Source organism: Melanotaenia boesemani, chromosome 8, assembly GCF_017639745.1.
Source record: "Melanotaenia boesemani isolate fMelBoe1 chromosome 8, fMelBoe1.pri, whole genome shotgun sequence".
NCBI lineage: Eukaryota > Metazoa > Chordata > Actinopteri > Atheriniformes > Melanotaeniidae > Melanotaenia > Melanotaenia boesemani.
Genome location: NC_055689.1, coordinates 6,957,554 through 6,982,177, shown reverse-complemented (window position 1 = coordinate 6,982,177; position 24,624 = coordinate 6,957,554). Strand labels below are relative to the sequence as shown.

General features: G+C 41.9%; 2 protein-coding genes across 5 annotated transcripts in view; one reads left to right on the top strand and one right to left on the bottom strand.

Annotated features, from left to right (window-relative positions):
* Positions 1–12,613, bottom strand: part of LOC121644823 (leucine-rich repeat-containing protein 52-like) — a 16,297-nt gene extending 3,684 nt beyond the window's left edge. The window contains exon 1 of the mRNA XM_041993045.1: positions 11,634–12,613. Coding sequence (XP_041848979.1) covers positions 11,634–12,282 — 649 coding nt within the window. The 5' untranslated portion in view covers positions 12,283–12,613. The remainder of the gene's footprint in view (positions 1–11,633) is intronic.
* On the top strand, positions 10,089–24,457 carry mgst3a (microsomal glutathione S-transferase 3a). 4 transcript variants are annotated; one of them, XM_041993052.1, is made up of 7 exons: positions 10,089–10,098; positions 21,960–21,962; positions 23,453–23,579; positions 23,661–23,734; positions 23,873–23,930; positions 24,043–24,115; positions 24,208–24,457. In XM_041993052.1, the coding sequence occupies exons 3-7, from the start codon at positions 23,463–23,465 to the stop codon at positions 24,345–24,347; spliced, it is 462 nt and encodes a 153-aa protein (XP_041848986.1). In that variant the 5' UTR covers positions 10,089–10,098; positions 21,960–21,962; positions 23,453–23,462; the 3' UTR covers positions 24,348–24,457. The 4 variants fall into 4 exon arrangements, with proteins under 4 accessions (XP_041848986.1, XP_041848985.1, XP_041848987.1 ...); XM_041993051.1 differs by lacking the exons at positions 10,089–10,098; positions 21,960–21,962 and adding an exon at positions 23,033–23,135; XM_041993053.1 differs by lacking the exons at positions 10,089–10,098; positions 21,960–21,962 and adding an exon at positions 23,083–23,101.
* Positions 24,458–24,624: the final 167 nt, after the last annotated feature.

The window sequence follows — 24,624 nt, the reverse complement described above, 5'->3', positions numbered from 1 at the left end:
AGAGATACTTAACACCAAGGTTGTTCCACACACACTCACCGTTGAGAATAGTAGCCTAATAGTTCACCATAGTGGTTTTTGCTTCATGTGGTCCGAAAATGATTCAGGTGCCTTTTGGGGTTGTCATCTGGTGCTTCTATCTGGCCACTCTATCTTAAAGCTTGATTGGTAGAGAGCTGCCTGATGACTGTCCTTTTAACTCCAGAGATTTCTGTATCTCGAATTCAATATAAAAACTGTTACACAGACTTGACATTAATTATGTCATTTTGAAGGATCCTGAGTTATAAACTAGCTGCAAACTGAGTTGAAGATATCTGGCTGAAAATGAAAAGGCAGTAAACTTTACCAGTGTAACAATGCTGCCTTCTTTTTCACTGGACTGCAAGGCTTCAGGGGCTTCCCATGTTCTATGTTCCTGACTTTATGCAGCATTAAATTACAACAAAGAAATCTTGGATAAATTATTCAAACCTGTTTTCCGCACACAGGATTAGTGACTCGTCTCTTTGTGTTCGCCTGCAAGCTCAAATCCACAAATCAGAGCGAAACGTTGAGTTTCCCTTCCTTCCAGAAAACAGGAAAATCAAAGGTCTATCAGTCAAAATGAAATACACCACATGATGGATGTTGAGCTCTGCAGCAGCTGACTAGGGAGAGGTTTTTCTCAAAATAATCCTGATGGCTGGCTGTATCTTTTCTTAAGCACAAACTGCATCACAACAGATTTACTTCTTCACAAGGCCACTGTTTTTAATTGGCATCGTTTTTTTCAAAGTTTTTGTGTTGGGGTGGAATTCCCACTGGGAGAGATCAAAAGACTTGAACATTTCTGCAAAGGGAACGCGTTTCTGGAACCAGATATCTGCACCAGCAGCCATAAAGTACAATCTCAATTTGCAGGCATGTTCTGCTTTGAAAATGTGGTTTGCGCTCACACATGGACCAGAAAAATGTAAACATACACCCTGTAAGATATTTCAGGAAAATGCAGAGCATAGCACAGCAGAATAATTATGTTTGTTGTCTTACCACCTTACATAATAACATGCCAAGTTGATTAGTTTTTATTTTTTAGTTTTCTTTCCTCCCCTGAGTGTTAAAATGTGTAATTGCATTTAAAGCTTAATTAGCTGTGTAATGACTATAGAAACCATCACAGTGTCTACAGTGTCTGTCAATTTTACACGAGTTGTGCTCAAACATCATGGCTGGATACTCCTAATAGTTCTCTGATAAAACCAGGTCATTTCATCTGAATGTAGAGACAATATTAAGCAACATGACAAAATATTTAATTAAACTGTCAGTGTTTTTTGTGTTTGTTTACCAGTTGATTTGAAATGCCTGAAGCAGTTCTGTCAACCATTACTTTAGTTAAACTTCAACAGTACTTTTCCTATAAGAACTATAATAACATGGTGCGTAATCCGACTGGAAGTAGCCATCAGAATATGGTACAATGTGGTCTTCAAGAGATGGACATGCTTAGCAACAACATTCAGGAAGGCTGTGGTGGTTAAAAAATACCACGTTGGTACTAAGGGGCCAAAGTGTGCTAATAAAATATCTCTCACACCATTACCATTGATAAAAGACAAGACAGGATGGATCTTTTATGTTATCACCAAATTCTAACCCTACCATCTGTATGTGCGGCTGAAATGGAGACTCATCAGACCAGCAACGTTTCTCCATCTTCTATTGTCCAGTGTTGTTGAGTCTGTGTGAATTGTAGCCTCAGTTTCCTGTTCTTAGCTGACAGGAGGCACCTGGTGTGTCTTCTGCTGCTGTAGCCCTTCTGCTTCAACCCTAGAGATAGCTGCGTATGAAAATGAATCTTTTAACTTTTTACTTTTTTTGTGTTTTTATTGTGTGCCTTTACACCGAAGACAAATTTCCACTGCTCTGCAATGGACAATAAAGTTTTTCTAAGTCTAAATCCCAGTAGATCAGTAGTTTCTGAAATAGTCAACAACCATTCCATGTTCATAGTCACTTAAATTCCTTTCCTTCCTCATTCTGATGTAATGTAATGTAATCTAATGTAATTCCATCCAAATTTTTCAGCTATAATTTAGCCAACAATTTTTTAATCACCAATATAGCAAATGTTCATTAATTATGTTGTTTTGTGCCGAATCTTGGGTGAATCTTGGTCTCCAGTCCCACATATGGATGGGTGGGTGGGTGGATGGATGGATGGATGGATGGATGGATGGATGGATGGATGATAAATAATGAATAAATATGCCTCACTGGTTTAAACCCTTTCAGTCTGATCAACGGGAAAAAATAACCATGTTGACACTCATTCCAATAGTTTCTGTGAAGTGTGTTATTTCTGTCTATGCTTTGTTAGATGATATGAATTTAGAAAAGACTTAAATATGACATCTGTTTATGTTTGAAACTGAAAAAGTTAAGGATTTTCAAAAACAAATTGTTTATGCATCACTATAGCAAAAATTGCCTACAGTATACAACATGGTTCCATCTGATATTCCTCTAAGAGAAAATCTTCTGTCTTTTTCTTCTGAATTATTCCACGTTGTGCATGTCAAAAGTGTTATGATCCTATTAAACCTTTTCATCGTCTAAACACACAACTGATCAGATCACCTATCATCCATGTAAACATGTCAGCTAGAATCTCTGATCAGACAATTAATTGGATAGAAGAAATGTTTGTCCAGTTAAACATAGCTAGTGTCAAGTCTTGATGATGTCAGCTCTGGATTTGAGTTTGCTGATTTACTGGGACTTTTCTCCCTTTGCCGTTGTAGCCTTTCCCCTAACACTTCATCCAACAGCCCAAAAACAATAGTGTTACGCTCGCTGTGTATGGAAGTCTGTCTCTTTGTCTTAAATCTTTGATGAGCTGTCAACCTGTCCAGGGTGTACTCCACCACTTGCCCAACGTCCCATAGGACAGGCAACCGAGGATGGACTTGGACTTCTTCGCTAGCTTGCTAATCAGCAGGCAAAATGTGTTTCTAATGTGTGAAAAAAATAAAGACTTGATGGTAGGAGGTGTGATCTGACAGAGTGACAGCAATATACTTTAATTTCCATCAATTCACTTGACATTTTAATTTTCAGAATATATAAGGAATGTATGTTTGCTGATATTTCATTCATTTTGTGTCTAAATCTCTATTCTTATCCTTAGAGGAGCTTTTCTTTGGCTCAAAGAAAAATGAGCTTACAGCTGACGAATATGTGAAGAGTCTGTTTGGCTAAGCTCTGTCTACCACAGAAATATCAAAGACTGCTCTGATCCTCTCAGGGCTGCTGTTGCCTTCTGTTCACACAGACTCCAGCGATACCAGCCCGCACTGCTTCTTTCCACGGCACTCACATGTACGCTCACCCTCTACATATTTTCTATATGGACATCTTCAGATAGCGATTTTCCATGTCTGTCCTTGCAGAATCTGCTAATGTTTCTGCCTGACAGCCAAGAAGGAAACCCTTCTGGCTTCACCCCTCCACCACCCCCAAGAGACGGGCATCAAAGAAGAGGGCTTTTCCTCTTTCTTTCCCCTATCCACACTCTATTTCAAGACCTTCTCCTTATGTAACAGCCAAACGGGTGCTAATCTAGCCAGGAAGGCGAGACAGAGGAGAATCTGTCGGTTCCTTCCTGAGGCTTTATTTCACACTCTCTCACTTGCTTATTTGCCATGGCTGCATTTGGAGGCAAAGCAAGCCATGGTGCCTGGACCAGGTGAGACCCAGATGAGAGATAATGAAGCTTCGGAGACTGAATCTCCAAAAAAATTTATTCCACTGCAAATGAACTCAAGAACGGAAAATGTGCTTGAGTTAATTTGATTGTAAGACAATTTAGGACAAATTGAGGTTTTGCTAGGTTGTTTATTTCTTGTAAAAAAAACAAACAAAAAAAAAAAAAGATGGAGAGACTGTATGTAGAGGGAAAGATTGAGTGCACCCATGTGTCCGCCTTCTCCTTCCTGGCAGCTGTCGCTGGGAGAGGCTCCAATCCAAATTAAGCTAGACAAAAGGCAATGAGCGGCAGGAAAATAGGACATCTCCAACAGAACTCGTTTTAGCCTAAGCCTCACAGAGACTGTGGTGAACTGGAGTGTGCGTGTCTGTGAGTGTGTCGAGTGTGGGAGTAGCAGGGGATGCCTTTTTAGCAAGCGTGGTGATTGTATTATAGCTATGGTTTTAGAATTATGACTAGCTTCTTGCTCAGTAAGACACTAAAAATAGCCATTGCCCTTTTGCATAATGATACATCCACACTTAAACATTAACATTTTAACTCAAAGTAAGAAATATTGTAGAATATCAGACACATTTGTCAGGTTGGGAGTTAAATTAGAAGAGGGGTTCAATAATTGATGGTGCAGCTATGATTCATTAATTGCACCTGCTACACTGGATCCTAACAGCTGAATGGAGTATGGATTGATTTGTCATTTTGAGATAAAAGATGGTCTTGTTTTTGTCTAAAACTGCAGAGCAGAGAGCTGGATAAATAGACCGAGCTGCTTGAAGAAAGTCAAGAGGCTGCATGCCAGCGATCTTCTTTCACCCTCTTTGTTATTTGATAGTAGTCACGCTCCACTGTTGTCACCTGCATCTCATCCCACTGAAAGATGAGAAAGGAGTGCGAGTTGTGGTTCCATATACACTCGTGGTCAGTTTATTGGGTACACCTTGGTCCCCCTTTTGCCTTCAGACCTGCCTCAATTCTTGATTTAACAAGGTGTTGGAAACATTTCTCAGAGGTTTTCTCCATATTGACATGACAGCATCACACAGTTGCTGCAGGTTTGTCGGCTGCATCCATGATGAAAATCTCCTGTTCCACCACATCCCAAAGCTGCTCTACTGGACTGAGATCTGGTGACTGTGGAGGCCGTTGGAGTCCAGTGAACTCATTGTCATGTTCAAGAAAGCAGGTGGTGATGATATGAGCTTTGTGACATGGTGCATTATCCTGCTGGAAGTAGCATCAGAAGATGCTACACTGTGGTCATAAAGGGATGGACATGGTCAGCAGCAATACTCAGGTAGGCTGTGGTGGTTAAACAATGTGATGTTGGGACTAAGGGGCTCAAATTACACCAAGAAAATATCCCCCACACCATTACACCACCAGCAGCCTGAACCATAATACAAGTCAAGACTCATCAGACCAGCAACATTTCTCCATCTTCTATTGTCCAGTGTTGGTGAGTGTGTGTGAATTGTAGCCTCAGTTTCCTGTTCTTAGCTGACAGGAGGCACCCGGTGTGGTCTTCTGCTGCTGTAGCCCATCTGCTTCAAGGTTGGACGTGTTGTGTGTTCAGAGATGCTGTTCTGCAGACCTCGATTGGAACCAGTGCTTATTTGGCTTCCTGTTGTTTCTATCATCTCCAACCAGTCTGTCTATTCTTCTCTGACTCTGACATCAACAAGATTAATCAGGACAACTGCTGCTCACTGGATATTTTCTCTTCTTCAGACCATTCTCTGTAAACCCTAGAGATGGTTGTGTGTGAAAAACCCAGTAGATCAGATCCCAGTAGTTCCTGAAATACTGAAAACAACCATGCCACATTCAAAGTCACTTAAATCCCCTTAACCCATAAAGGCCCGACCCATGAAAAAAATGGTAAGAAAAGTCAATTTTTTTAAAATATGAGGTCTTTTTTTTGGCCCTTTAACAAAATGTAACAAAAAAATTTACTTTTTCTTGGGGGGGGGGGGGGGGGGGGGGTTTATAATGTGGTTTTCTGCTTCTGGGTATCTATTAGGGGACAGAAGACATGCATTAGATTGTGTTCAACAAGATTTTAAGCAAAGTTTAAACCATAAATTGAAGCAAAATGTCTCAGAAACTGTGTGTGACAAATTTGTCACGTCGGGTTCTTATGGGTTAAATTGAACTAAGAAAGTGGTCTGTGAGTGTGTATCTCTGGTATACATGCAGTATAAGAGTGTTTTTTTTCCATAGACTATACTGTATCTTATCATGAATTGACCAGAGGAACTGCTGCAGGTGTTTCTAAGGGAAATCCTTTTCTGATGCTTCTTCATGTGCATCAAGAAACATGGGGACATTATTTCGTTCAACCAGCCTAACAAAGATCTTTACTTCCATTTAGTTAGAAATAACATTTAAATTTGAACTTATTACCATTTTGTGTCAAATTAAATGACAAAAAACTTTAGGATTTGCAGGCTTTGGTCTTCTAATAAATTTGGATTATCAAACAGGCAAAGTTGGAAACAGTTTAGTACCCACAAAGCAGTTGTGCTTAGGGCACCCAGATGGCTAGCAGTGGCCCTGATGGGGGGGGCTGTGAATCTTTCACGCTGTGGAATGATGGTCTTAAAATTTTATGGAAGCATTATGTAAACACAACTACTGAAAACTACCAAAACTTCTGTTTTTATAGACATGCTCACCCTGATAATAATAATTTAATTCATATTAAAGCTCCTATAAAAGGCAGACTTGGTTTTTCACACACTGCCTCTGCATTTTGGCCTCTGTTTCTGCAGTTTTTCTTAAATAAAGAATTACCATAGTGTAATATGTGTTGCTTATATGAGGATGCATTTATGGGCCTAATGAGGAACAAATTGTTTAGTTTTTATTATGTCCTGATATGTAAAACCTCAGAACTGAAACAGGATATACTAAGCATGATTTAAAATGTTTGGCATTAACCATAGTTAAACATTAGTTCTCCACTCTAACACACCTAGAGAAACCAAACAGCTATGTAAGGATGCTCTTTGTAGACTTCCGCTTTACATTTAATACAGTTGTTCCTCACAAGCTGGTGCACAAACTGAGCATTGCTGGCTTGGACTCCCCACTGTGTGTGTGGGTGCTGAACTTCCTGACTGACCATCCACAACAGATCAGGATTGGAAACAGAACCTCCTCCACCCTTAACCTGAACACAGGAACCCCTCAGGGCTGTGTGTTTGGCCCATTGTTTTTCACACTCTTTACACAGGACTGCACCCCTATCCACTCCTCCAACTCCATAATAAAATTTACAAACTTGGTGGGACTGATCAGGGATGACAACAAGTCTGCATACCGGCTTGAGGTGGAGCATCTCACAGGGTGGTGTAAGGACAACAACCTGCTCCTAAACACCTAAAATACCAAGGAGATAATTGTAAACTTCAGGAGAGGCTAAAGGCCGCAACATCTCCGTATCCATGGCAACATGGTAGAGCGTGTGGACACAATAAACCTCCTTGGAGTCAACATGCCAAGCAATCTCACCTGGACCACCAGCACCTCAAGCCTGGTCAAAACAGCCCAGGAAGCTGTGCAAGGCCCACCTCCCACCTCCTTGCATGGTGAACTTCTACAGGTGCACCATAGAGAGCATCCTGCCCAGCTATATTACCGACTGGTGCACCAGTTGGACTGGTTTAAGACTGTGTAATGAGGACATTTACAGAATCACTATTTGCACTCTGTAACTTACCCATATCTACACTATGTCTGTATATACTCACTATACTCAGGCATATGCTGACCATTAACACTCGATTAGCACTACTCTCTCTCCTTTAATGGTTACATTATGTACACGTACTTGTCGTTTTCCATTCTTTGCAGGGTTTACGTTTTCCTTGTTTGTTTTCTAACTAGCAAACAAGGGTAGCGTTTAGAAATTTTGTTGTACACATATGAGCACTTATATGTGCATAATGACAATAAAAACGGATTCTATTCACTTCTATTCAGCACATGAGACTGTGTGAGATGGTACAGAAGCTGTGAATCGCTCTTAATGTGTGTTATTTGTGTTTCAAATAAACCTTTATTAAACATGTTACTGCAGCTGGTGTAGTAACTGATCTGTGTGTGCGTCTTTATACATCAGTAAAATGTCTTTTTTTTCAGCTATTTTTTGGTCTTAACATTGCAACACAAGCAGGAAAATTCTACTAAATTCTCTGCAAGGTAAGTAAAGAAGCTCAAATGTGTGGCGTTGTTGGACATGACCACTTTGATTAGGGACAGTTTCATAAGTTTCCAGCTCAAGATCTGTAATGTAATGTGTTGGGGTATTCTTGCATTTTAATATACTATTTCCATTGTAATTAACTTTTTAGCCTATTTCCATTCCAATATATATTTGAGGAAAATATTGTAGTGCCTGTAACATCTTTACTTGCAGTAAATTCTAAATTAAACAAGTTCTTTCTGGCAAATTTGGCTTCTGGTGTCCGACTAAAAGCCTGCAGCTTTATCTTTATAAATCTTCCACTGACCCGATACCTTGCCAAAAAATAAAAAAAGGAAAAAAATCCCAAAACTGGAAACATATTTGTCTATTAGTACGTTCACGTCTTCCCTCTCCTATCACAACACCTGAAATGTATTTCTTCTGTCCAGAAAACTGTGTAGAAAGTTGTTTAAACTAATTCACCACATCCAGCCACAGCCATAGGTCAAAGAAAGAAAGAAAGAAAGAAAGAAAGAAAGAAAGAAAGAAAGAAAGAAAGAAAGAAAGAAAGAAAGAAAGAAAGAAAGAAAGAAAAAATGACTGTATCTTTGGGGCTCTGTGGGTTTAAATGTTTTTAATTCAGTGAGGTGTTCTTAAGGTGGATTTCTATGTCACTCTCCCAGCTCATATGTTAAAAGCCTAAAGCCCATTTACTTTCCAATTATCATCAAATTTTCATCAGCAGTTAAATTCACAAAAAAAAAAAAAAAAAAAAAAAAAAATCCAACAAGTAAATCTGGCATCTAATGTCCATCCTTTATTTTTATTTTATTATAATGTTTTATTTTCCCAGTCTGAAGATGCTGAGTTCCCATTTATCACAGAATGCTCCATCAGCAACTTTAGCAACTTTGCCACTACCAGAAAAAACTTGTTCCATTTGGTGAACAGTAGTCTATAAGCAACTATTCTTTACATTAACCTCTATAAACTAAAACTACATACCAATGCACGGACATTATGAGTATCATAGCTGACGCATTTAGCCGTCATGATCTGTGAGGCCATGCTTTAACAACCAGGACCAGTTCAATGCACGATTTCACTCATGACAACACTGTGCCAAAAAGAAAAAACATACTGGCCTTGGTCGAAATTTAAACTATGTTTATTATGTGTCAGGCTGAGCTTGTTTCATTGTGCTAATGTGAGCTCTCAGGTTTTTTACAGGAAACAGTAATAATATACTTGAAGGATTAATGAACACTGTGCATCTCAAAGGGGCAGACAGGAAGAGCTGCAGGAGAGTGAGAAGGTCATATAGGCCAGAAAAACAGAAGTGTAATTTCATTGTTTACAAATGACTTGTTTTCATCAAAGCATGTTACATATATACAATTAAGACCATATTAAATTGTTATAATGGACACAAAATGTCTTTTTTAATACTTAAGGACAGTATGCTGCTAATACCTGTGTGCTTTGGGTCATACGATGTGAAATGTAACATTGGTTTTAATAGAAAATATTTAATGGAACTTAATTTTTATCTAGTTGATATTAATACTAATCTTAAATAATATATAAACAATGGAGGGTAAAAGTTTAAAAAACTGATGTCCTTAAGTTGAATCAATGTAAATAAGATGAGTACATGACAATAATGATGGTATTAGAGGTATTTCATTGTATGCAACTTTGTCCTTTTACTTTTATAGTTATGTTAGGAGCTTTGTAGTAGTTGTGTTTATCCAGAACCTTTTGAAAGTTTATTATTTATTTGGTTGATCAATAATTCAAATGACACAAAAAGGTTTCTAATGATTTTAGCTAGAAGCAAAAAAATTAGATGTCATGTCTATTTCCAGTCATACAAATGTGTCATAAACATTTCATCTCACGTCCTGGATGATTTCTACCGTCAAACCTCCTCATGTGAGAAAACCAGTTTTTGCTCAAGATTTCGACCTCATATCAGCAATAATCACCTTTCATCAGAGGTTCAGTGTAAGTTTCAGTGTGTGCACTATGAAATCTAACTAGTTGGCTTTACTTAAAAAATGTATGCAAACTTTTTGTCTCAAAAAAAAAAGTTTTTGTTAATTTGAGTGATTGAGTAAATTGGCTTTAGTTTCTCAAACTTTCACGAACTTAATTAGTTTGATTTTGTTGTATGTTCATGAGGTTGTGGAAGAAACTTGACTTGATATGATTCAAATAAATTAGAAGAAATGCTTCACAAAATGTTGTTTTTATTTTCAATACATGATGATTTTAAGTCCACCTGACTTAAAGTAATTGATAGACTCAAAATTGTTGTAGCTTTGCAGCAAGAACTTGGTGTGGGCGGGATTCTGCTCGTAATGTCGGACCGCAGATAACTGGTTTTAAACACAGAGGTGAGCAGAACACACTGAAACTATGGTTAAAGGTGCATTATTGCTGGTATGAGGTCAATATGGAGACCAGAATATGTTTTCCTGTCTGTTTAGCTGAGAACTGGTTGCCTAGCACCAGGGGATTCGGAGCTACAGATCAAGGGTGACATGAGATGTTTGTTTGTTTTTTCTTTGTTAACATTTTGTTATTCCAAATAACACAAAACAAGAAGTTAAAAGAAAACTAAACAAGAACATTTTAGACATATTAACTCTGATGATTGGAAACTGGACATGACAATTTGAATGTAGTAAAAGTGAAAGCTTTCATACAGTGAATTATCTCTAATTTGTTAGTGTAGTGAAGTGAACTGCATTGTGGGAAATCCTGTTCCTCCAAGTCACCATACCTCATGAACTTATTACTGATTTAGCTTAAGTATGTATTTTACCCTCCAAAGTTCATATAACTTATTTAATATTAGTATGATAACTACTAGATTAAAAATGAAGTTATAGCCTAAAAATACAGTTTAACTTTTCACTGATCTCAATTCTTTTTTTTGTTTTTTTTGTTAGTATAATGCGACTGTTCTCATGTTGTTCAAGCTGCTGCTGCGTGACCGAGACGTGTGCCATAGTTTAACAAAAACTCCACTAAGTTCCTGCAAAGCTTGATCAATTTTCAGTTCATCGTTTACTTTAAGTAAAGAGAACTTGAAACAATCATGTGTGTTCAAAATAAAAACATAATTTTGTGAAGTATTTCTTTAAACTAATTTGGAGTTTATCACATTAAGCTTCACAACCTGATATTTACAGCAAACTCAGATTTATTTCATTCACAAACACAATCATTCCAGTAAATTTCATTCAAATAAGCTAACAAAAACTTTTTTGAGGCAACGAGTTTGCATATTTTTCTTAAAGCCAATTTTACTGGATTGTACTAATGCATCATTCATCAGAATGGCTTGTTTTACTATTATAATATGTTGTTTAAGGGTTTGGATACAAAGCAGAAATGAAAATTGGAGACTTAAGAGCTGAATTAGAAAAATAAATTTTAAATTCAGAATTTTAAAATTGGATATTTAAGAAAATGCCTTAGAAATTTTAAGTGTTAAAGGTGTAGCCTGAACTACATGTCAGTGACTGAAAACAGCCTCCAGTAAAAAGCCAGTCCTTTATGTAACCAGGCATTATAATTACTGGAGCACAGCTATTAAAGCAAAACTAAGGCTCATGTTTCGATAGAATAGAATAGAATAGAATAGAATAGAATAGAATAGAATAGAATAGAATAGAATAGAACCTTGGAACTTGAAGCTCTCCAGGTGGACCCACAAGCAGAGGTCCTCGTTGTCGCATTCGCAGCTCCACGGGTTCCCGCTGAGCCCCACGGAGCGCAGGGCAGGCAGCGCGAGCAGGGAGGTGATGTTGAGGACCGTCAGGTTGTTCCGGCTCACATCGAGCACCTGTAGGGCCTCATTCTCCGCAAAAGCGTCCGGGTGAATCTCAAAGAGTCCCGGGTTGTCCGTCATCCTCAGCATCACCAGGCTCGCCAGGGGGCCGAACGTCCTGTCCTCGATCCGGATTAAGGTGTTGAAGGAGAGGTCCAGGTAGGCCAGTTTACGAAGATTTCCAAACGTGGACTCTGATATTTCCGTGAGGGAGTTGTTGCTGCAATCCAGGTACACCAGGTCGGAGAGGTAGTTAAGCGCGAGAGGCGGCAGCTCCACGATGCGGTTGTTGGAAATGATGAGCTGCCGCGTTGCCAGCGGCAAATTGACAGGGAAGGTGGTCAGGTGCTGCCCGGCGCACTGGACCACCAGTTGGTCATCACACACACACTTGAACGGGCAACCAGTGGAGATGACCGGGGAAGTGACGACCCTCGTGGCGAGGAGGAACACAACTATGAGCCGCAAGGGTTGCGCGCTTGGCTGCAGGGCAAGACGCATGACACCGCCAAGGGCTTCATCAACCCCGTTTGGATCGAGTCAGACGCAGTCACATTCCTCATTGAGACATCATCACCAAGTTGTGTCGTTCCAGAAATGATTCCCACCGAGCTCAGACCAAGCGTTTGCCCCGTGGCACGCTCTTGTGCGTAATGTCTCAGTTCATCCTGCCAGCTGATTCTGGATCCAGCGCGCCAGGCATCGTCATGCAGCTTCAAATTTCATCGATTTGCCGGGTTTATTTTGATGGCAGTCGTAAAACCACACAGCATCCTTACATGATGTTTCAGCTGGCGACAATCACGGTCAGTTGCGCCACTACGTGTTTGCCATCCTCTCGCTCAGTGAAACTGAATCCAAATGAGGAGGAGGGGGGCGCGCACTGAACTGTGCGGCACGGGGGGGGGGGGGGGGGGGGGGGCTGTAGAGCGATCTCACGCTGTGGAGTGAGGGAGCTGGAAGGTTTGAGCAGAGGAGGTAATGCTCATTGGAAGCCAGCGAAGTATAATCCATGCACATTTGGCATTTGCTGCTATAAAGGTCAGCCGTGATGCTTCATCTGCGGATCTGCATACCTCAGATGTGTCTGATTCCCAAAATCTGCTTCCTCATATTTAGATTAATTATTAACTGTTCGCAGACATGTTGATGTGTGGAGGCATTCTGAGCCTTCCTCACACTGGCCAACAATGAGCTGGTGACACACTGGAAGCATCTGGCGCATCCCAATCAACATATTTATCTTTTCAGAAAACGAACAGTAATTAATTTAAGATGAACTCATTCAAGCAGCAGGTGACGGGACTAGATAAGGCGGGTCAGGGTGGTCTTGGCCCCTCGGCTGCATTTCTACTCTCTCCAGTCTCAATGTGGAGTCCTGAGTCTATTCTTGGTTCTGTGTGTAGGTGTTGAAGTGCTGAATCAGACTCAGCATGATGGAAGAGGAAGAGGAGGAGGAGGAGGAGGAGGAGCAGGACAGATGTGCCCCTGACAAATCCGTGAAAGAAACAACCCCAAGCTAGCAGTCAACAACCCGCTGCACACCGGCTGTACACTTTAAGTGTTTCCCTGTCAGATACATCAACTAAATGACGTTTATCTGTTTACATTGCGAGGTTTCGTCATTTTTCAGACTTGCTCTCCATGTGGGCTCAAGTGATCCCCACAGCTGTTTCATGTCCAAGATGTTTAATGACGCTATGAGGACACCTAGTGACCAAAACCCGGTAAAGCAGTCATGTGGCGTTTTAAAAGGAAACGTGATGTTTTCATTTGGGGAAACCAGGCAGGCCAATTTTATTTATTTATTTATTTAATTAATAGAACATTTTTACATTTAATATTTCTGTTTAATTTTTTCTGAATTAATAAGACTAAATAAAAACAAAAGCAATAATGCTGCTCCCTGAGCCGCCACCTTATCGTAGTGGAGGAGTTTGTGCGTCCTAAAGATCCTAGTGGCTATGTTGTCGGGGGCTCATGCCCCTGGTAGGGTCACCCATGGCAAACAGGTGTCTAGGGGAGGGACCATGCGAAGTGCGGCTCAAATCACCCCTATGATGATGAGAAAGCAAGGACCAAGGTTTCTCTTGCCCGGACGTGGGTCACCGGGGCCCCCCTCTGGAGCCAGGCCTGGAGGTGGGGCACGGAGGCGAGCGCCTGGTGGCCGGGCCTTTGCCCATGGGGCCCGGTCAGGCTCAGCCCAAAAGGGTGGCATGGGCCTCTCCTTCCGTGGGCTCACCACCTGGAGGAGGGGCCATAGGGGTCGGGTGCAGTGTGAGCTGGGCGGCTGCCAGAGGTGGGGACCCTGGCGGTCTGATACTCGGCTGCAAAAGCTAGCTCTAGGGACGTGGAATGTCACCTCTCTGGCGGAGAAGGAGCCTGAGCTGGTGCGTGAAGTTGAGCGGTTCCGGCTAGATATAGTTGGACTCACCTCGACGCACGGCTTGGGCTTTGGAACCACTGTCCTTGAGAGGGGCTGGACCCTCTTCCATTCTGAAGTTGCTCCCGGTGAGAGGCGCCGAGCAGGTGTGGGCATGCTCATTGCCCCCCACCTTGGCACCTGTCCGTTGGGGTGTACCCCGGTGGACGAAAGGGTAGCGTCTCTCCGCCTTCGGGTGGGAGGATGGGTCCTGACTGTTGTTTGTGCTAATGCACCAAATAGCAGTTCAGAGTACCCACCCTTTTTGGAGTCCTTGGAGGGGGTGTTGGTGAGCACTCCTTCCGGAGACTCCTTCGTTCTGCTGGGGGACTTCAATGCTCACGTGGGCAATGACAGCGAGACCTGGAGGAGCGTGCTTGGGAGGAACGGCCCCTCTAATCTAAATCCGAGTGGTGTTTTGTTGTTGGACTTCTGTGCTCGTCATGGACTGTCCATAACATACACCTTGTTCAGACATGAGTGTCCACATGTGCACTTGGCACCAGGACACTCTAGGCCGCAGTTCGATGATCGACTTTGTAGTCGTGTTGTCGGACTTGCGGCCGCATGTTTTGGACACTCGGGTGAAGAGAGGGGCGGAGCTGTCAACTGATCACCACCTGGTGGTGAGTTGGCTCAGATGGTGGGGGAGGATGTCGGTCAGGACTGGCAGACCCAAGCGTGTTGTGAGGGTCTGCTGGGAACGTCTGGCAGTGTCCCCTGTTAGAAAGAGTTTCAACTCCCATCTCCAGCAGAGCTTCAACCATGTCCCAGGTGAGGCAAGGGACATTGAGTCCGAATGGGCTGTGTTCCGTGCTTCTATTGTCGAGGCAGCCAGCCGTGGCTATGGCCGGAAGGTTGTCGGTGCCTGTCGTGGCTGTAACCCCCGAACTCGTTGGTGGACACCAGCAATAAGGGATACCGTCAACCTGAAGATGGAGTTCTATCTGGCGTTTTTGGACTGTTGGACTCCAGAGGCAGCTGATGGATATCGGCAGGCTAAGCGGAGTGCAGCTTCAGCGGTCGCTAAGGCAAAAACTTGGGCATGGGAGGAGTTTGGAGAGGCCATGGAGAATGACTTCCGGACGGCTTCGAGGAGATTCTGGTCCACCATCCAGCGGCTCAGAAGGGGAAAGCAGTGCTCCGTCAACACTGTGTACAGTGGGGATGGGGGGCTGCTGACCTCGACTCGGGACGTTGTGAGGCGGTGGAGGGAATACTTTGAAGACCTTCTCAATCCCACCAACACATCTTCCGATGAGGAAGCAGAGTCTGGGGTAGCTGGGGTTGGCTCTCCTATCTCTGGGGCTGAGGTCGCTGAGGTGGTTAAAAAGCTCCCTGGTGGCAAGGCCCCGGGGATGGGTGAGGTCCGCCCAGAGTCCCTTAAGGCTCTGGATGCTGTAGGGCTGTCTTGGCTGACACGCCTCTGCAGCATCACGTGGACATCGGGGACAGTTCCCCTGGACTGGCAGACTGGGGTGGTGGTCCCCCTCTTCATAAAGGGGGACTGGAGGGTGTGCTCCAACTACAGGGGGATCACACTCCTCAAGCCTCCCCTGTAAGGTCTATTCAGGGGTGCTTGAGAGGAGGGTCAGTCGGATAGTCGAACCTCGGATTGAGGAGGAGCAGTGTGGTTTTCGTCCCGGTCGTGGAACAGTGGACCAGCTCTAAACTCTCTTCAGGGTCTTTGAGGGGGCATGGGAGTTTGCCCAACCAATCTACATGTGCTTTGTGGACTTGGAGAAGGCATTCGACCTTGTCCCCCGGGGACTCCTGTAGGGGGTACTCTGGGAGTACTCACTTGTACGAGCTGTCCGGTCCCTGTACGACTGGTATCAGCTTGGTCCACATTGCCGGCAGTAAATCAGAATCGTTTCCAGTGCGGGTTGGACTCCACCAAGGCTGCCCTTTGTCACCGATTCTGTTCATAACTTTTATGGACAGAATTTCTAGGCACAGCTGAGGTGTTGAGGGGATCTGGTTCGGTGGCCTCAGGATTGGGTCTCTGCTCTTTGCGGATGATGTGGTTCTGTTGGCTTCGTCGGGTCGTGATCTTCAGCTCTCACTGGAGCGATTTGCAGCTGAGTGTGAAGCGGCTGGGATGAGAATCAGCACCTCCAAGTCCGAGACCATGGTCCTCAGCCGGAAAAGGGTGGAGTGCTCTCTCCGGGTCTGCAATAGGGTCCTGCCCCAAGTGGAGGAGTTTACGTATCTCAAGGTCTTGTTCACGAGTGAGGGAAGGATGGAGCGGGAGATCGACAGGCAGATCAGTGCGGCGTCTGCAGTGATGTGGACTCTGCATTGGTCTGTCGTGGTGAAGAGGGAGCAGAGCCAAAAAGGCAAAGCTCTCGATTTACCGGTCGATCTACGTTCCTACCCTCACCTATGGTCATAAGCTGTTGGTAGTGAATGAAAGAACAAGGTCGCGAGTACAAGGGGCCAAAATGAGTTTTCTCCACAGGGTGACCGGGCTCTCCTTTAGAGATAGGGTGAGAAGCTTGGTGATCCGGGAGGGGCTCAGAGTAGAGCCGCTGCTCCTCCACATCGAGAGGAGCCAGATGAGGTTGCTCGGGCATCTGGTTAGGATGCCTCCTGGATGCCCCCCTGGTGAGGTGTTCCGGGCACGTCCCACCGGAAAGAGGCCCTGGGGAAGACCTAGGACGTGCTGGATGGACTACATCTCTCGGCTGGCCTGGGAACGCCTCGGGATCCGTCCGGATGAGCTGGTGAATGTGGCCGGGGAGAGGGAAGTCTGGGTTTCCCTGCTTAGGCAGCTGCCCCCGCGACCCGACACACATACATACATACATATATATATATACATATATATATATAGCTACATGATTAGATCTTTAAACGTTATCCAAGAAGGATTTAAGCTTTGGACTGGAAAACACCTGTCAGTTCAGTTTTGTTATCTCAAACCATATAATGCAGACAAGCTTGAAACATGGAAAACATGGAAAAGCTTGGAAGCCTTTAACTTCTTTGTGTGTTCAAAGGTGGAAGCAGATTAGGACCCTTCATGACAATTCCTGCCTTGTTTCTTCTCATGTGAGTACCAATTTTGGTGTAATTATGGTGTTATTGATTTTATCAGCTGAAGTAAGATAGTGACAGAGCAAGAGATGAGGAAAGAATCAACATTGGACTAACATTTACTTGCTGGAGAGAGCCCAGACAAGGATGTAAAATGGATGCTGAATTAGTCTACGTTAGGGTGAACCTTAGTGAAAATCCACCAAAGTTCAGTAGTTTAATGAAGTTATGACAGCAGAGTCTAGCATGCTTTGACTCAGACACTTTCCCTGATTTCTTGTTTTAAAAATTGGCTCGATCTCCCTTTGATTTGATAAGGAGCCCCGAAGTAACTTCAGTTGGTTTCATGATGTGACCGATGGAGCGGCCAAAACCTGCAATATTGTCCTGCGATCAACAACACAGTTGCCACTCGATCTACAATGAGCCAGGTTAACCACCATTTCATGCTAGGTAGAACTAGTGAGGCGTGATGTCACATGAATATGAGCAAAAATAACAACAATTTATTTATTGTAATGATGATTTACACTCACAGGGCACTTTATTTGATACACGGGGCTTAAGGTTAATTCCTTGATAACGCAAATGTGTAATCAGCCAATCACATGGCAGCAACTTAATACTAATAATAATTTAGTCATGTACATGTGGTCAAGACGACTAGCTCAAACTAATTATCAGCATGATTTATTTGCATAGAACATTTCATGCACAAGATAATTCAAAGTGCTTTACGTAAAACATTAAAAGCATTACAGTGGGGTGCAGGAAGCAAGTGCATTAATAATAAACCTGAAAAGATATTTTAAAAAAATCTGAATAAGATGCAAAAAACAAAGTTCCTGTGTGAGAAATTAACAGTTGTTTTGAGAAAAGGCAGCAAATATAAAAGTTTTTAACCCTGATGTAAAACTGCTGAGTCAGCAGACCTGCATTTTTCTGGGAATTTGTTCCACATGTGAGGAGCATAAAAGCTGAATGCTGCCTCTCCACGTTTAGTTCTGACTCTGGGAACAGAAAGTAGACCTGACCCTGATGACCTGAGGGATCTGATTGGTTCATAATAAACCAGAAGATACTGAATGTGTTTTTGTTCTGAACCATTCAGGTCTTTGTAAATTAATGGCAGGATTTTGAAGTCAATTCAGACAATAAGCCAGTGTAAAGATCTGACGACTGGAGTTATATGATCTACTTTCCTGGTCTTAGTGAGGACTGGAGCAACAGTGTTCTGGACTAACTGCAGTTGTCTGATGGACTTTTTAGGGAGACCTGTGAGGACAATGTTACAGTAGTCCAGTCTACTAAAGATAAATGCATGGACAAGTTTTTCCAAATCCTGCTGAGTAATCAGTCCTTTAATCCTCAATATGTTCTTTAAGTGATAACAGGCCGACTTCACAACTGTCTTAATATAACTGCTGAAATTCAGGTCTGAGTCCAGGACTAAACCGAGATTTCTGGCTTGGTTGTTAGTTTTGAATTTAGATGTTTGAAGCAAAATACTGACTTTTAACCTTTCTGCCTTTGGCTTCAAAGACTATTTTTTCAGTTTTGTCTTCATTTAACTGAATGGAGGAAATCTACTGGGATTTTCACAGAAAACCATCTCTAGGATTTACAGAGAATGGTCTGAAAATGAGAAAATATCCAGTAAGCAGCAGTTGTCTGGAAAAAAAATGCCTTGTTGATGTCAGAGGTCAGAGGAGAATGGACAGGCTGGACCAAGGTATGCAGAATATTCTATTCTATTCTATTCTACAGTCATTTAGCAGACGCTTTTATCCAAAGGGACTTACATTTGAGAGTAAGAACAACACAAGCATGAATTCAAACAAGATGGGACATCATAATTAAGTGATAGTCAGACTGCTTTGAGTCCAGTTGGACACAGGTGCTGTCATGTAGTGCTAGAGGCAGTGCATATAATTTTTTTTTTTTTAAGTTTTTTGTAGTTTTTTAAGTAATTTTGTTTAAATACAAGATCACAATTTCATCACACAATATCATCTTGGGCATAAGTGCACACAGCTTCTTCAGTGCTGAGTTGAGTCAAAGAGCTGGACAAATCTTTCCTACTCATTCTGTTGAGTAGAAGAGTTAAGCTAAGTGTGGAAATGCTCCTTAAACAACTCTGTGGATTGGACAGAGTTTTGTAGATCGTTCCACCACTGGGGGACAACAGAGGAGAAGAGTCTAGCTACTGATTTTGCGCCACGTTGTGATGGGAGCATTAGGCATTTTTCGCTGGCAGAGCGAAACTGTCGACAGGGAGTGTAGCTCTGGATTAAGGAGTGAAGGTAGACAGGAGCCGTTTGGGTTAATGTTTTGTAAGCCAGAAGCAGAGCTTTGAATTTGATGCGTGCTGCAACTGGAAGCCAGTGAAGAGCAATTAGCAGCGGAGTGACATGAGCTCTTTTGGCTGGTTGAAGACCAGACGTGCTGCTGCGTTCAGGATCATCTGCAGAGGTTTAACTGAACATAAAGGCAGGCCAGCCAGTAAGGAGTTGCAGTAGTCAATGCGTGAAATGACCAGAGCCTGAATCAGGAGCTGTGCCGTGTGTTCAGTCAGGTAGGGTCTGATCCTCCTGATGTTGTAGAGAGCAAATCGGCAAGACCAGGCAACCGAGGCAACATGGTCCTTAAAGGTCAGCTGGTCGTCTACCATGACACCAAGATTCCTGGTAGAAGATGTAGGCACAAGTGTGATAGAGTCAAGCTGCACGCTTATCTGTGGCGGTAAGGAAGGATTGGCTGGAAAGACAATAAGCTCAGTCTTGGACAGATTTAGCTGAAGGTGGTGATCCTTCATCCATACTGAGATATCAGCAAGGCATGCTGATTCGCATTGAGACGGTTGTGTCGTCATGTGGGAAAGAAAGGAAATGCTGAGTGTCATCTGCATAGTAGCAGTAGGAGAAACCATGAGAGCTAATGACTGCACCGAGTGAGGAGGTGTATAGTAAAAAGAGAAGAGGGCCAAGCACTGAGCCCTGAGGCACCCCTGTTGTCAGCCCATGTGATCTGGACATTCCCTCTCGCCAAGATACTTTGAATGATCTCCCTGTGAGGTAGGACATAAACCACGAGGGGACAGATCCTGAGATACCAAGCTCCGAGAGTGTGGAGAACAGTATATGATGGTAGACAGTGTCAAAGGCAGCAGACAGGTCCAGCATATAAGGACTGAGGATTGACCAACGGATCTGGCAACCCGTAGGGAATCAGTAACTGACACGAGAGCAGTTTCAGAAGAGCGGCCTTACCTATAGCCAGATTGATATGGATCAAACAGGTTGTTGTCTTGGAGGAACTGTGAGACCTGACTGAAGACGGCACGCTCTAGTAATTTAGACATGAATGGAAGCAGTGAGACCGGCCAGTAGTTTCCAACCTGGGCTGGGTTGAGTGTGGGTTTCTTCAGCAGTGGGGTAACCCGAGCTTGCTTGAAGACAGAGGGAAAGACACCGGATTTAAGAGAGGAGTTGATAATATGGGTTACTGCAGTTTTGATTGTAGGTAAAATGCTCTGCAGGACGTCAGAGGGAACAGGATCAAGAGTACAGGTTGTGGGTTTTGAGCTGACTAGAAGTTTAGAGACTTCGTCCTCATAGAATAGCATCTAGTCCAGCCTTGAAGCAGTTGGGCTACAGCCACAGAGGATCACAGTGGGTGCCTCCTGTCAGCTATGAACTGAGACTCACCAAAACTGGATAATACAAGATGGAAAACGTTGCTGGTCTGATGAGTCTCCATTTCAGCTCCACATTCAGATGGAAGGTTCAGAATTAGGTGGAAACATGAAAGATTGGATCCATCTTACCTTTTATCAATGGTTCAGGCTGCTGGTGGTGTAATGGTGTACAGGATATTTCCATGGCCCACTTCAACACTCTTATTACCAACTGCAAGCAGGAGATTCTCATCATGGATGTGCAACCAAAAACTGCAGCAACTATGTGACATTATGTCAAAATCTCTGTGGAATTAATGCAGTTCTGAAGGCAGAAGGGGGTTCACCCCGGTACTAAGGTGTGCTTAATAAAGTGATCAGTGAGTTCCATTTATGTGGCTTTCATTAACTTTCATGAGCATGTTACAAAGGGCTTCGCACAACATCTCAAATCAAAAGAGAAAACTTAAAACAAAAACAATAAAACATCATAAAAGTGAAGGACAGAACTCTAGTCAATCATTAAACATCTAAACAGAGAAGCCAGGTGAAATGCAATATGAGGCTGTTTTAAAGAATGTTTTTAAAATAAATTACTGACCTGACTTCTCCAGACAGTTTAATACAGTCACCTTCGTACACAAAGTACAAATCAAATTCACACCCAGCAGCTACAAGAGTAACCAGATTAGCCCTTTGTAACCCTTTAATGTTCATGCTAAGAAAAAAGCAATGGAAAATGTTTCTTTGCTATTTTTATTTCTTTGGAACAATAATAAGAAGAATCAATGCTTTAAAAAATCCATATATATATATATATAAGAGTTATAGATATGTAAACAACAGTTAAATGACTAAACTTGAAACAGTAATAAGATGACATTTTGGCTCTAAATACCCAAACTAAGTTGTAACGGTGGCTGAGGCAGGTTTACTTTTACTAAGATTGATCTCACTGAAAATAAGCTCAAAGGGTCCATTTGTTACTTAAAGGGACATACACTGTATTTTAACAGCTCAATTAGCCATTTACTTTACTAGAGGGTCACAAACCTTGTCAACATTGTTCCTGCGGTGGAATAAACCAGTGTTGTCCAGTTACATTTTAGGTCAAGAGCCACGTTCAGTGCAGTTTGATCTCCAGTGGGCCAGACCAGTAGAATAACAGCATAATAACCTATAAATAATGAAAACTCCTAATTTCACCCATTGTTGTAGTGCAAATAAGTTCAAGTACATTATAAAAATGTTAACATTCAATGAACCATCCTTTTAGAAAACAATTATGAACAACCTGAAATTCCTGGAGAATAATATGTGCTGTCTTATTAAAATCTTAAAATTGTTTGCCTCGGTTACACATTTATATAATTTTATGTTATTTATTTATATTTTAGCCTTTTTCGTTTTATTTTATGTATGTATTATATATAAAATACAATACATTTTATACAAATATAAATTTATAAAATAAATATATTTTTATTTACAATTTATTTAAAATTTAGCTATTTTATTTTTTGTGAATTTTATTAACTTTTAATATATTAAATATATTTCATATTCTATTATATCTCTATTTCACATTTTGTCTATTGAAACATTTGTACTTGTTTTATTTATATATTTGATTTATTTTATATATTTACTCATTTACACCTTCATTGCAACTTGCAGGTCACAATGGATCTACTAAATCACTAAAAACAATTTAATCACACGTATCTGGAGCTGAAAAATGCAGTTTTTAACATTATAATCCGGGTAAGCTTTCAAGAGCTATAAGTTATTTTAAATGTCCGTGTACATTTTCTCACCTCTGTAGTCCTGTCCACCTGAGCTGACTCGCCATATTATTCCAAATGAAGTTAGATTTAAGCAAGAAAAATATAACTAAACAAGATTTTTTTTTTCTTTTTTTATTTTTTTATTCTTTTTTTTTTTTTTTTTTTTTTTTTTTTTGTTTGTTTAATCCCCTGTTGTGAAACAACGTACAGGAGGGAAATGCGAAGGCTCTGATGCAGTTTTGGCTGTGTATTTTGTAGACACCAGAGCCATCGAGGGCTCTGGTAGACACGAACGTAAGGTCTGAAGCGTAAGCCGTCACCACGCCCTCCCCGTGTGTTTATATATTACGTAAAGACGCACGCGGAAACAGTTGAGAAGGAAACTTTAGTCTAAGGGTCAGAGCTCTCAACGTAGCTTTCACCTTTTCAGGTAATGTCATAAAACGTTGTAAATGTTGTGGCTTTTGTTTCAAATTCACGCTTACAAACGATTCCGCTCCGTTGACCTTCCGCTGTAAGACGTCATTGTTTTATGTTTTTACCTACAAGTCGTTTTCTCCTTTGTTGGCTTTAAAAGTTATATGTTTGCTGGAGGGCTGTGACCTTGTTTCTTTTATATTTTACCACGCAAATAACAAATATGCTGGGGTTGCGGAGGCGCTAGCTTACAGGTTGAATTGTAAACCTGCATTTAGAAAAATAAATAAATGAAAAAGACCAACTAATTAACCATTGTTGCTTCGTTAGATTTGACAGGATGGTTGTGCTTTCTAAGGAGCATGGATATGTGGTGCTTACTGGCTTTGCCAGTATGATCATGGTCGGACATCTGGCTGTGAAAGTAGGGAAAGCCCGGAAAAAGTACAACGTGAAGGTGAGCAGGACTGTAGAACATTTTGAGTTGTCCTTTGGGAAATTTTAGAGCCTGTATAATAATCTCCACATTGCCATGCAGTATCCTCAGATGTACAGTGATGACCCGGAAACTGGACACATCTTCAACTGTATCCAGCGTGCACACCAGAACACGTAAGTATAAGCTGAAGATGAAAAAAAAAAAGCAACCTAAGTTTACACACTGCCCAGTGTTGCTCCATGCCGTCCAGATGCATTGATAATAAAGTGAAAGCAGGTGAAGGTTAACATGCTTTTGTCACCTCCCACCAGGCTGGAAATCTACCCGGTCTTTCTGTTCTGCCTCGCTGTTGGTGGTTTGCATTGCCCTGTGAGTTTTATTTTGCACTGTCATGCTACACAAGCTGTTTCCAAGTGAAGATGCAACACAGGATTTAAGCAAATTTGTGTGTGTTTTCTGTCCTTGCTTGTGTTTAATGCAGCGTCTAGTCAGTGGGCTTGGAGCTGCGTGGATTTTTAGCAGAGAGGTGTACGCATATGGCTACTCCACAGGAGGTAAGATAACATTGGGCAGTACATTCAGTCATATCTTTTTAGTGCTGTAAATGCTGTAGTGCATTTTTAATCCTTGCTCTCCATCTCATTAGATCCCAAGAAAAGAATGAGGGGTGCATTTGGGAATCTGGCTTTGCTGGGAATGATGATAACCACTTTCAACTTCGGTCGCCACCTTTTGGGCTGGACTGGACCACAAATGAGGCCCTTCTGTGGTTTACAAACTCAGTAGTGAGGATAAAGACTAGCCCTGCGCTTGTTCAATCAGTTTATACAGTTCTACATAAAAGTAATTGCTCTTTTTAGAGTACTGAATCTGGTACATTTACAGACTGACACTACAATTACATGCAGGAGATGAGTTTGCATTAACGTAATTTTTAAAAGCACCTTGAATTGAAAATTGTAGTCATTTGGATGCATAGTCTTTATTGTCATTGTTGCTTAACATAAAAAATTCTTGCAATATCCAATAATTTTTGCATTTGCTATTTTATACCTAAATGAAT